This window comes from Gigantopelta aegis, chromosome 2 (assembly GCF_016097555.1).
Source record: "Gigantopelta aegis isolate Gae_Host chromosome 2, Gae_host_genome, whole genome shotgun sequence".
Lineage (NCBI taxonomy): Eukaryota > Metazoa > Mollusca > Gastropoda > Neomphalida > Peltospiridae > Gigantopelta > Gigantopelta aegis.
Window position 1 is genome coordinate 417698 of NC_054700.1, and position 12657 is coordinate 430354.

General features: G+C 37.4%; 1 protein-coding gene across 1 annotated transcript in view; it reads left to right on the forward strand.

Annotated features, from left to right (window-relative positions):
* Nucleotides 1-885, forward strand: part of LOC121376454 — a 4080-nt gene extending 3195 nt beyond the window's left edge. The window contains exon 2 of the mRNA XM_041504329.1: nt 10-885. Coding sequence (XP_041360263.1) covers nt 10-229 — 220 coding nt within the window. The 3' untranslated portion in view covers nt 230-885. The remainder of the gene's footprint in view (nt 1-9) is intronic.
* Nucleotides 886-12657: the final 11772 nt, after the last annotated feature.

A 12657-nucleotide genomic window follows, 5' to 3' on the forward strand; every position in this document is an offset into this window, starting at 1 on the left:
TTTTCTTAGCTACGACTTAGCGGCTGATTCGCGCATCAAGGCAGCCAGGTTCGTGCTGTCCTGCTCGGATTCCAAGTTGTCGGAGCTGCACGAAGACGACTCGGCGTCCGGCGACTCGGGGGATGAACTGCCCTCCGGAAGTCGGCTCGAGCTCAGCCGAACGAGAAGTGACGTCAGTGACAAGCAACGTGACGTCATCGCAGAGTTGATCCGAAACTGCACCCCTTGACGTACTGCCATGATTGTCCAATGACAATCCTTATTCTGACATCGGTTGTCCAGTGACGTACTAGAATTATATTACGATGACTACAGAAACATTAAATATTGTCATGCAGTGACGTACTAGAAATATATTACAATAACTACAGAAACATTAAACACTGTCATGCAGTGACGTACTAGATATATATTACAATGCCTACAGAAACATTAAACACTGTCATCCAGTGACGTACTAGAAATATATTACAATGCCTACAGAAACATTAAACACTGTCATCCAGTGACGTACTAGAAATATATTACAATGCCTACAGAAACATTAAATATTGTCGTGCAGTGACGTACTAGATATATATTGCAATGACTACAGAAACATTAAATATTGTCGTGCAGTGACGTACTAGATATATATTACAATGACTACAGTACCATTAAATATTGTCGTGCAGTGACGTACTAGATATATATTACAATGCCTACAGAAACATTAAATATTGTCATGCATCAACAGATTAATAACGTGTATGCGTTTACCTGACTCCAGACATGTCTTACATATTGCCAATGATCTAATTGATATATATTATAACTGTTCAAACTTAATGGTATTTTTAGTATACAATTAAATAAATACCTATAGTCCATCCCATGCTCCATGGACATTGCTTTTTGTCAATTATTTTAGTTTAATTTGTCGTAAGAAGAAAAGTCAAAATGTTTCGGAAATAACAAAACCATCACTATTATTTTGTGCAATTTAGAAACCAATGGATTGAGAAATAAATAATTTGTAAACGTTCTCATGCTATAGTAAGAACACGACTTTCATTGGTCGGAAGGACTATATGCCCTGGTCGGAAGGACTATATGCCCTGGTGGGAAGGACTATATGCCCTGGTCGGAAGGACTATATGCACTGGTCGGAAGGACTATACGCCCTGGTGGGAAGGACTATATGCCCTGGTGGGAAGGACTATATTCCCTAGTCGGAAGGACTATATGCCTTGGTGGGAAGGACTATATGCCCAGGTGGGAAGGACTATATGCCCTAGTGGGAAGGACTATATTCTCTGGTCGGAAGGACTATATGCCCTGGTGGGAAGGACTATATTCCCTGGTCGGAAGGACTATATGCCCTGGTGGGAAGGACTATATTCCCTGGTGGGAAGGACTATATGCCCTAGTGGGAAGGACTATATTCCCTGGTGGGAAGGACTATACGCCCTGGTGGGAAGGACTATACGCAGAAGGATCTTCTGCACACACAGTTGTAGTTGGTGGGTATCTAGAGGTTATTTCCAGACATGACGCATCACGGACTATTGGGATCTTCTGCACACACAGTTGTAGTTGGTGGATATGTAGAGGTTATTTCCAGACATGACGCATCACGGATTATCGGGATCTTCTGCACACACAGTTGTATTTGGTGGATATGTAGAGGTTATTTCCAGACATGACGCATCACGGACTATTGGGATCTTCTACACACTCAGTTGTAGTTGGTGGATATGTAGAGGTTATTTCCAGACATGACGCATCACGGACTACTGGGATCTTCTACACACAGTTGTAGTTGGTGGTTGCTGTGGGGTGCGGTGCGTGGAGTTTTGCTGTTTTTTGGTGGGTTGTTGTTGGGTTTGTGTGTGTGTGTGTGTGTGTGTATGTGTGTTTGTGTGTGTTTGTGTGTGTGTGTGTGTGTACGTGTGTTTGTGTGTGTGTGTGTGTGTTTGTGTGTGTGTGTGTGTTTGTGTGTGTGTGTGTGTGTCTGTGTGTGTGTGTCTGTGTGTGTGTGTGTTTCAATTTAAAAACATTTTTAATATTTGAAAATATTGTATATAGTTTTCATCATTAAGAATGAAAATGACGGAAGTGACAACTATAGGCGGTGTTCATAACCAGCGTCACCCGTGAAGGACATGCCGATATATTGCGAACACCTGACATCATCACCGTTTTAATAAAGATAGATCCCCGTCGGTGTGCCAGTTAGGCTATTTGTCATTCCAGCCAGTGCACCACGACTGGTATATCAAAGACCGTGGTGTGTGCTATTCTGTCTGTGGGATCGTGCATATAAAAGATCCCTTGCTACTAATGGAAACATGTAGCGGGTTTTTTTTCTAAGACTATGTCAAAATTACCAAATGTTTGACATCCAATAGCCGATGATTGTCCTAGTGGTGTCGTTAAAGAAAACAAACTTTAACTTTATGATTTAAGAGAATATTGGCCCAGGAGAAGGGAATACAAATGTTCATTGTATTCAAATATATAATATCGTTTAACTAATCGAACAAAAAAATGAAAACACAACAAAAATGAACTGTCTTCCAGTTTAATAATCGGTTGGAATATCAGTGTGCATTTCTTTAACCAAATCATTTTTAATGCATTTTACAAATAAGAATAAAATATGAAATTTATCAAAACCAATGTGTATACAGTGGAACTCCTGTAAACCGGACACACCACGTGGGTGTGCTGGGTAGCGTTTCGGAGGTCGAAACCCACTTGCTGCAAGCGATTGTGGGTGAAGCTGGAGCATCCGGGGCTGGCGCATCTACCGATCCAGTCTTGTTCCTCGGGTGGGCGGCGTTGGGCGACGGAGCAGAAGGAGCCGCTGCCGGCAGTTTAGCCACCGGTGTCCGTGACCCGGTGTGCGACTCGGGTACGCCAACAAGGCTCCATAAGTTTCGATCATTTCCCTCCGGGGGGGGGGGGGGGGGGGGGGTAATTGCAGCGAACAAAGGCACACGTTTTGACGCATTGCAATACAAAACTAGAGTGGAAGAACTTATGAGTAAACCCCAGAAACATGTTATGTTTTATAGAGATGAAAGTCATATGGTGCTGTAATCACAGATTTGTACTAAGGGATTAGAAGCAGCCACTGAAAGTAGCCATGTCTTAATCCATTTGCTTTTATAAACACAAAGCAAGGCTAGGTTTGAGAATAAACCAGCGAACCATTACAACTAATCAGGGATGAAAAGAAGCTCCTAGATAACAAGACGTCAGTAATATAGCAGATTTTGTGTTCTTTGTTTAAGAATAAACCAGAGAAACATTAATTACCAGAAACTTTTGTTAGTAATATTCAAATGTTATTGAGCATATTTTGTATAAGATTCTTTAATCTGAAAGTATAGCAAAAGTTGAATATTAAGTTATTGTATAACAATAAATAATTAATATTAAGTAGTATTTTAAATCGTATAATCAATATACTTATCCTTGTTTGTTCTTAAAATGTGGTTTTATCAATATTTAAGACCAAAAGCCTGTATACAAATGTCAACAATAAGACTTGAATCACTTTAGTCATTTTGCGTAATGGAATGTTCAGTCATTTCGCGTATTGCCTGATGGTCACAGGCACTTCGCGAAATGACTGATTTGTTTAGGCATTACGCGTAATGACTGGTTTCACAGATTGACTGTAACATATATATATATATATATATATATATATATATATATATATATATATATATATATATATATATATATATATATATATATACATGAACAATTAAACTTGTCTGTGGTTTTAGTTGGCTTTTCACTGAACCAAATTACCATGTGTTTCGTTTTATAATGAACCCATACAATAAAACAAGGCACATGATTTTAAATACATATACAAAATGTACAGCTGTTAAAGTCAAACTTCTGGTTGTAAAGGGACTATAGTGAGTTACTGTTATTGTAACATGTTATGACGTCTGAACAAAGAGCGTTTACACTTCTAGTTACATACTGAACACAGTTTCTTCTTTAGAACGTCTGAACAGAGCGCGTTTACACTTCTAGTTACATACTGAACACAGTTTCTTCTTTAGAACGTCTGAACAGAGCGCGTTTACACTTCTAGTTACATACTGAACACAGTTTCTTGTTTATAATATCAGTCTGTATATGCAATGTGTTACCATCCTGTTTGTAGTAAGTCAAATTAGATTTTACTGCTAAATAATTCCATACTTGATGGTTGCAAATAGTGGTCTGCCCAAATCGAAAAGCAATCCGTTTCTAGATTTAGCACGTGGAAAAGACATTCACTTGCTAAACCATAAAACAGGTCATTTTTCAAAAGACAGATTTACTTACGACTATCTCATCTGCTATCAAACTGGCCTGCTGCTTTGATAACATAACGCAACATATATATATATATATATATATATATATATATATATATATATACTACTCACAATTTGCTAAGGATCATACCATTTTTGTAGGATAAAATTATTCATTGATCCTATATTGAAATATATCTATTTACACTAAATGGGTAAGCCCACTAGGTCCTCAATCACACGCTTGAGTGATCACCATGCGCCTTTGAGGTCATGGTATGCACGTGAACTTGACAACCTCTGTACTGGCTTGCTGAGATAGCGTCGTCGTACACATGTTACTGAAAGGTTAGCATCAGTTTCGAGAACATTTTTACCGCATTTGAGGTCCTCAATGCCTCCTCAACGTCAACGTTGTCGGTTGACCACCAAATAATTGGCCAGGGCCATGGGCATGCTGGAATGTGGGTCTTCACAACGATGGTTGCCAACGTCTTTGGTGTGAGCCAAAGTGTGATAAGCAGAGCATGGAATCGCTTCCAGACGTATGGCTCAGCTACCTAGTGCCATGCTGGTGGTCGACAACGAGCAACCACGCCAAGAGAGGACTGATTTCTTGTGGTGCAGGCCAGACGTCGTCCCTTAGTGAATGCGACTACTCTACGAAATGAGTTGAGGAATGCTGTTGGCGTTAACATGTCCACGCAAACAGTTCGTAATCGTCTTCCGCAGAGTGGTCTTCGGTCTAGAAGAGCATGCATTCGCATTCCCTTGACCGACTTCACAAACAGGCGTGTCTGGACTGGACACAAGATCATGTCAACTTCATTGATAACGATTGGGATCCTGTACTCTTCACCGATGAGTCAAGGTACTGTCTTGACTTTACAGATCGACGTGCTCGAGTGTGGAGAAGACGTGGGGAACGATTTCAAGATGCCAACATCTCCGAACATGACCACTATGGTGGAGGCTCCACCATGGTGTGGGGTGGTATCAGAAGAGGTGGAAGAACAGACCTGCACATCGTGATGAGAGGCATGATGACCGGCGTACGCTACAGGGATGAGATCCTGGACGTCTACGTCAGACCGTACGCTGATGCAATCGGACCCCAGTTCATCCTCATGGACGACAACGCTCGACCTCATCGTGCCAGGGTGGTTGAGGACTACCTCCAGCAGGAGACCATCGTCCGTATGGAATGGCCAGCACGCTCACCTGATCTCAACCCGATCGAGCATGTTTGGAATATGCTACAGGTGGCGATTTCACGACGTCCGGTCCAACCAACAACTATCGTGGAACTGGGGAATGCCCTCACTGAAGAGTGGAACAGTCTTGAGATGGCAGCCATCCAGAGACTCATTGGAAGCATGAGACGCCGTTGCCAGGCTGTGATTGCACCACGTGGGTTACACACAAGATACTGACAGTTGTTGCTGCTGGTAATTGAACTGTTTGGGACATTTTCATGACTTGGAGTAACATTCTGAAATCTCCATTTTTGGGGATCTGCTTCTTTGATGACAGAACGCGTGTTACCTATTGTTCAAATTTGGTATACAGCAATGAAATTCAGGAAATAAACATGTCCTCGAATACATTTTTAGTCTTTGTGTGATACTCATGTCAAAAAATATAATACCGCCCTAAATAGTGATCCCTAGCAAATTTTGAGTAGTATATATATATATACTGATGGAAAGAAATAAGGGATCGGATGTTTATGTTATATAATTTGAATTCACTATACAGTTAGAAATGACACAAGAAAACCTGAACTTTAAGTTGTTTTATTGAATATTAATAACGGTTGTGTCCCCCATACACCCGCGCAACTTCAGCACAACGTCGGGGCATACTTTGAATGAGAGTACGGATGGTAGCTCTTGGAATGTTGTGCCACTCGTCTCGGAGAGCCAAGAACAGTTGATTCACGTTTTGGGGCGCAATGGGGCGTTCACGAACACGATGACCCAAAACATCCCACAAATGTTCTATTGGATTCAGGTCTGGACTTTTTGCTGGCCAGGGAAAAGTTTGGATAATGGCATTTCTTAAGCAGTCCACCGAAACACGGGCTATGTTGGAACTCAAAGTTGCGTCCAACCCTGCGTGAAAACGGTATCACTACCGGCTGCAAAATGTCGTCCCTGTATCGAATACCAGTGACTCTTCCATCAAGCCGTATCAGATCTGTCCTGTTGTCGTAGATTATCCCGCCCTACACCATTACAGAACCACCCCCGTATCTGTCATGTTCTTTAATGGTGCATGCAGTGTATCGCTCATTAAGACGGCGCCAAACACGCAATCTTCCATCAGCATAGTCAAGATTGAAGCGAGGCTCATCACTAAACATTGTACAACGCCAATGACGTAGTTGTCGTACCCCATACTGACGCACCCACTGTAACCTCAATCGTTTGTGTTGGGCTGTCATCTTGATTCCAATAACTGGTCGTCGACTGTTTAACCTGGCTTCTTTCAGTCGATTGCGTACTGTTCGGTCGCTGATTCTTAGCCGACATATAGCCCTGCATTCAACATTTATTTTAGACGATGGCTTAAATCTGTCCCGTAAAGCAATCAGGCGAATCTGACGGTCCTGTCGAAAGGTGGTGAGTTTACGTCTTCCTCGACCACGTTGCCAGTTTGTCGGTACAGGTTCCATAACCTTGATATCACGCTAATTGACTTCCCAAGAGCAGTTCCAACCTGTCTAAGTGATTTTCCTGACCTAACCATACCCACAGCAGTCCATTTTTGAGCTAAATTCATGTATTGTCTTACCATTTCAAAACCCTTTCTAACCTGTAATCTCCATACAACAATAACTTATATACCCGAAAGAACATTGTGGAAAAATCGTGGAAACATATTCTGCACCTGCATTACATTACAGGGAGTGAGTTTAGGCTCAATCAATAGCGTTGAAATTGTACGGGAGTTAATGCAAAACGCGCAATCATGACCCTATTTACTGATAGTAGAAAAACGATCCCTTATTTCTTTCCATCAGTATATATATATATATATATATATATATATATATATATATATATATATATATATATATATATATATATATATATATTATTAGGAAGTCGTTGACATTTGTGCTGGAAACGAACGTTAGCGTTTCTTAATGCAACAACCCGCTCCAAGGTACACACCACCATTGATTACTACATGTAATTCAATACAATATCCACGTCAGAATATATTCTGTGAAACATGCCACAACATTGAGAGGATCACGTGACTACTAGTCTTAGGGATTGCTCTCCCTTGACACATACCTCACACGAAATCAACACAGGTCGACACCGAAACCTTTCAGTGACCTTCATGCCAGAGCACCGCTTCATTTTGCTGTTACACAAGTGGCGCTATACAACGTGCACAGTTATTATCAGTTAGTATTACTAGGCTTATTTAAACACTATTGAGATCAGCCTACTTTTAGTCATCAGAGACCCACTGAAAAGACATATTATAATTTTGTAGTATGTTTTTCATGAGGAACTATTTCCGTTCCTAAACGGGACTATGTTAAGCTGCTACAACAAGTAACGACACACAGTGGTGTGGTGCCTACATTCGACCTGCCGTCCTGGGTATCATCCGACTGTGTACACGTGTTTAGTCACATAGAAATGACGATTCTACAGTTTAACTGAAGTGTCTCATAAAGTGGTAAAATAGTTCAAATATTCTAGGAGGTAGCTGACGATAATGATTATTAGCGATACTATACTAGTGTATTAAAACTGTAGGTGTGTTTGTATTTTGCATTTGTTAATTATGGCTAACTGTTATAATATAATAGACTGTGAAGCAAGATTGTAAGTTTATTAAAACTGTAGTTGTGTTTGTATTTTGTATTAGTAAATGATGTTATAATATGGTGAATAGAGATTGTGTGTTTATTAAAACTGTAGTTGAGTTTATATTTTGTATTAGTAAATGGTGTTATAATATGGTGAGGTGAGATTGTGAATTTATTAAAACTGTAGTTGAGTTTATATTTTGTATTAGTAAATGATGTTATAATATGGTGGGGTGAGATTGTGAATTTATTAAAACTGTGGTTGTGTTTGTACTTTTCACTGGTAAATTATGTTATATTCTGATAAGGCGATATCACCAATAAAGAATGTAGCAGTGTTTTTGTTTCAGTGTTTGGGATGATGAGGTGAGATAGCCGATTCCATTGTTGGCAGATTGTCAAATACGCTATTATAAAGCCACGTCTGTACTAGCCCGGCGGTAAAGAATCTTAGTTGTTAGAAGCTGGTGTGGGGAGAGGACAATGAAGACAATACACCCCGCCAACCAGTTGAGAACCAGATAGTTAACACGGGGCTGCCACCTTGACCATGTGTGGTCGTGAGACGTCTGTGAGAAACACTGGCCACAAGATCTGTCAGCCGGTCAGACAGGCGCGGGTTACTAGAATGATGTAGATGAAAATAATCATGTTGCTTCTCTTGATGAACATCATCATCTTACAGAGGGCAGTTCGTTTGGACACTCTACAAAAAAGTAAAATAACCCTCATTATCCACAGAACAAATGGTGGAATATTTAAATAACCCTCATTATGCATTGAACAAATGGTGGAATATTTAAATAACCCTCATTATGCATTGAACAAATGGTGGAATATTTAAATAACCATCATTATGCATTGAACAAATGGAATATTTAAATAGCCCTCATTACGCAATCAACAAATTATGGACTATTTAAATAGCCCTCATTAAGCAATCAACAAATGATGGAATATTTAAATAGCCCTCATTAAGCAATCAACAAATTATGGAATATTTAAATAGCCCTCATTAAGCAATCAACAAATGATGGAATATTTAAATAGCCCTAATTATGCAATCAACAAATGATGAACTATTTACTAACCCTCATTATGCAATCAAACGATTAACTATTTACTAACCCTCATTATGCAATCAAATGATTAACTATTTACTAACACTCATTATGCAATCAAATGATTAACTATTTACTAACCCTCATTATGCAATCAACAAATGATGAACTATTTACTAACCCTCATTATGCAATCAAATGATGAACTATTTACTAACCCTCATTATGCAATCAACAAATGATGAACTATTTACTAACCCTCATTATGCAATCAAATGATGAACTATTTACTAACCCTCATTATGCAATCAACAAATGATGAACTATTTACTAACCCTCATTATGCAATCAACAAATGATGAACTATTTACTAACCCTCATTATGCAATCAAATGATGAACTATTTACTAACCCTCATTATGCAATCAACAAATGATGAACTATTTACTAACCCTCATTATGCAATCAACAAATGATGAACTATTTACTAACCCTCATTATACATTCAAATGTTGAACTATTTACCAACCCTCATTATGCAATCAACAAATGATGAATTATTTACTAACCCTCATTATGCAATGAACAAATGATGAACTATTTACGAACCCTCATTATGCAATCAACAAATGATGGAATACTTAACTAACCCTCATTATGAAATCAAATGATGAACTATTTACTAACCCTCATTATGCAATCAACAAATGATGGAATACTTAACTAACCCTCATTATGAAATCAAATGATGAATATTTACTAACCCTCATTATGCAATCAACAAATGATGGAATACTTATCTAACCCTCATTATAAAATCAAATGATGAACTATTAACTAACCCTCATTATGCAATCAAATGATGAACTATTTACTAACCCACATTATGCAATCAACAAATGATGGAATGTTTAAGAAAAATGATCTGGTTGAAACTATAAAAACTGGTTATGTCTACTTGTGCCAAACAAAGAGTTGTCAATTATTTCACTTTTATTATTATTATTATTATTATTATTATTATTATTATTAATCAGCATTATTATCATTATTAATATTATTATTATTATTAATCATTATTATCATTATTATTATTATTATCATTATTACTATTATTATTAATCATCATAATTATTATTAGTAGTAGTAGTAGTAGTAGTAGTAGTAGTAATCATTATTATTATTATTATTATTATTAATCATTAGTAGTAGTAGTAGTAATCATTATTATTAATCATCATCATTATTATTATTATTATTATTATTATTATTATTAATCATTATATTATTATTATTATTATTATTATTATTAATCATTATTATTATTATTAGTAGTAGTAGTAGTAGTAATCATTATTATTATTATTATTATTATTATTAATCATTAGTAGTAGTAGTAGTAATCATTATTATTAATCATCATCATTATTATTATTATTATTATTATTATTATTATTATCATTATATTATTATTATTATTATTATTATTATTATTAATCATTATTATTATTATTAGTAGTAGTAGTAGTAGTAGTAGTAGTAGTAGTAGTAGTAGTAGTAGTAGTAGTAGTAGTAGTAGTAGTAATAGTAGTAGTAGTAGTAGTAATCATTATTATTAATCATCATCATTATTAGTAGTAGTAGTAGTAGTAGTAGTAGTAGTAGTAGTAGTAGTAATCATTATTATTAATCATCATTATTATTATTATTATCATTATTAATCATTATTAATCATTATTATTATTAGTAGTAATCATTATTATTAATCATTATTATTAATCATTATTATTATTATCATTATTATTATTATATTAATCATCATTATTATTATTATTATTATTATTATTATTATTATTAATTTTTGTTGTTTTGTTGATGCAGCTTCTTTTTTTTTGGGGGGGGGGATTTTTAAATTTGTTTTGGAGGGTTATTTTGTTATTGTTGCTGTTAGGTTCATTAAATTTGTTGTTGTTATTGTTGTTTGTTTTGGGGGGGGGTTGAGAGCGAAAGAAAAACAAATAAAATTGCTTTCAAGTTGAATTTATTTGAATTCTTTTCAACGTTATTTTTTCTCTCAGAAAACCATGACTTTGAACACATATGTGTTTGTCAGTTCTCGCTGTAAGACTTGTATTGTTATCAAGTTCCATACACAGAAAAACTTTCTCTACAAAACATCAAAATATGTAAGGCTCAAGTAATGAGCTCTTCCGTTAGAAAGCGTAATATTATTATCCCATGGTTACATAGTTATAATATGGTTACATTTTAACGTATTGTTCCAACAGCATTAAAATATCAAGACCTGTAACATCCGGTATAACGAAGATTATCACCTGACCTATTCGACAAAATAAAATAATTGCTTCTGTTGGCATTACGGTAATACGTCGTTTTGATAAAGATAATGACTGTCATTCCAGTGATGACATTTATACCGCAGTAAATTACACTTCCTAGAGGAGGTTTTAAATAACATTTTAGAACCATCGAAATAAAACTCAATGATGAGACAGACTTTGAAATTGTTAATTTCAACTTCAATTTTACTTTTTGACTTCAGTTTAATAAAAGACTTTGAAAGCTTCAATGATAACGATCAATTTTACTCTATTTGAAAATACAAACGTTAATGGAGGGACGTCAAGGGTAATCGCTTTACGTCTAGTGAAACGAATGAATGAATGGACGTCAAGGGTAACGTTAATGAATCAATGCTTAATGACGGAACGTCAAGGGTCAACGTTAACGTTAATGAACGGACGTCAAGGGTAACGTTAATGGAGGGACGTCAAGGGTAACGTTAATGGAACGGACGTCAAGGGTAACGTTAATGAACGGACGTCAAGGGTAACGTTAATGGACGGACGTCAAGGTAACGTTAATGGAGGGACGTCAAGGGTAACGTTAATGAACGGACGTCAAGGGTAACGTTAATGGACGGACGTCAAGACGTCAAGGGTAACGTTAATGGAGGGACGTCAAGGGTACGTCAAGTCAAGGTAACGTTAATGGAGGGACGTCAAGGGTAACGTTAATGGAGGGACGTCAAGGGTAACGTTAATGGAGGGACGTCAAGGGTAACGTTAATGGAACGTCAAGGGTAACGTTAATGAACGGACGTCAAGGGTAACGTTAATGGAGGGACGTCAAGGGTAACGTTAACAAACGGACGTCAAGGGTAACGTTAATGGAGGGACGTCAAGGGTAACGTTAATGGAGGGACGTCAAGGGTAACGTTAATGGAGGGACGTCAAGGGTAACGTTAATGGACGGACGTCAAGGGTAACGTTAATGGACGGACGTCAAGGGTAACGTTAATGGAGGGACGTCAAGGGTAACGTTAATGGACGGACGTCAAGGGTAACGTTAACGGACGGACGTCAAAGGTAACGTTAATGAGGAAGGGTAACGTTAAGGGTAAACGTTAATGGACGGACGTCAAGGGTAA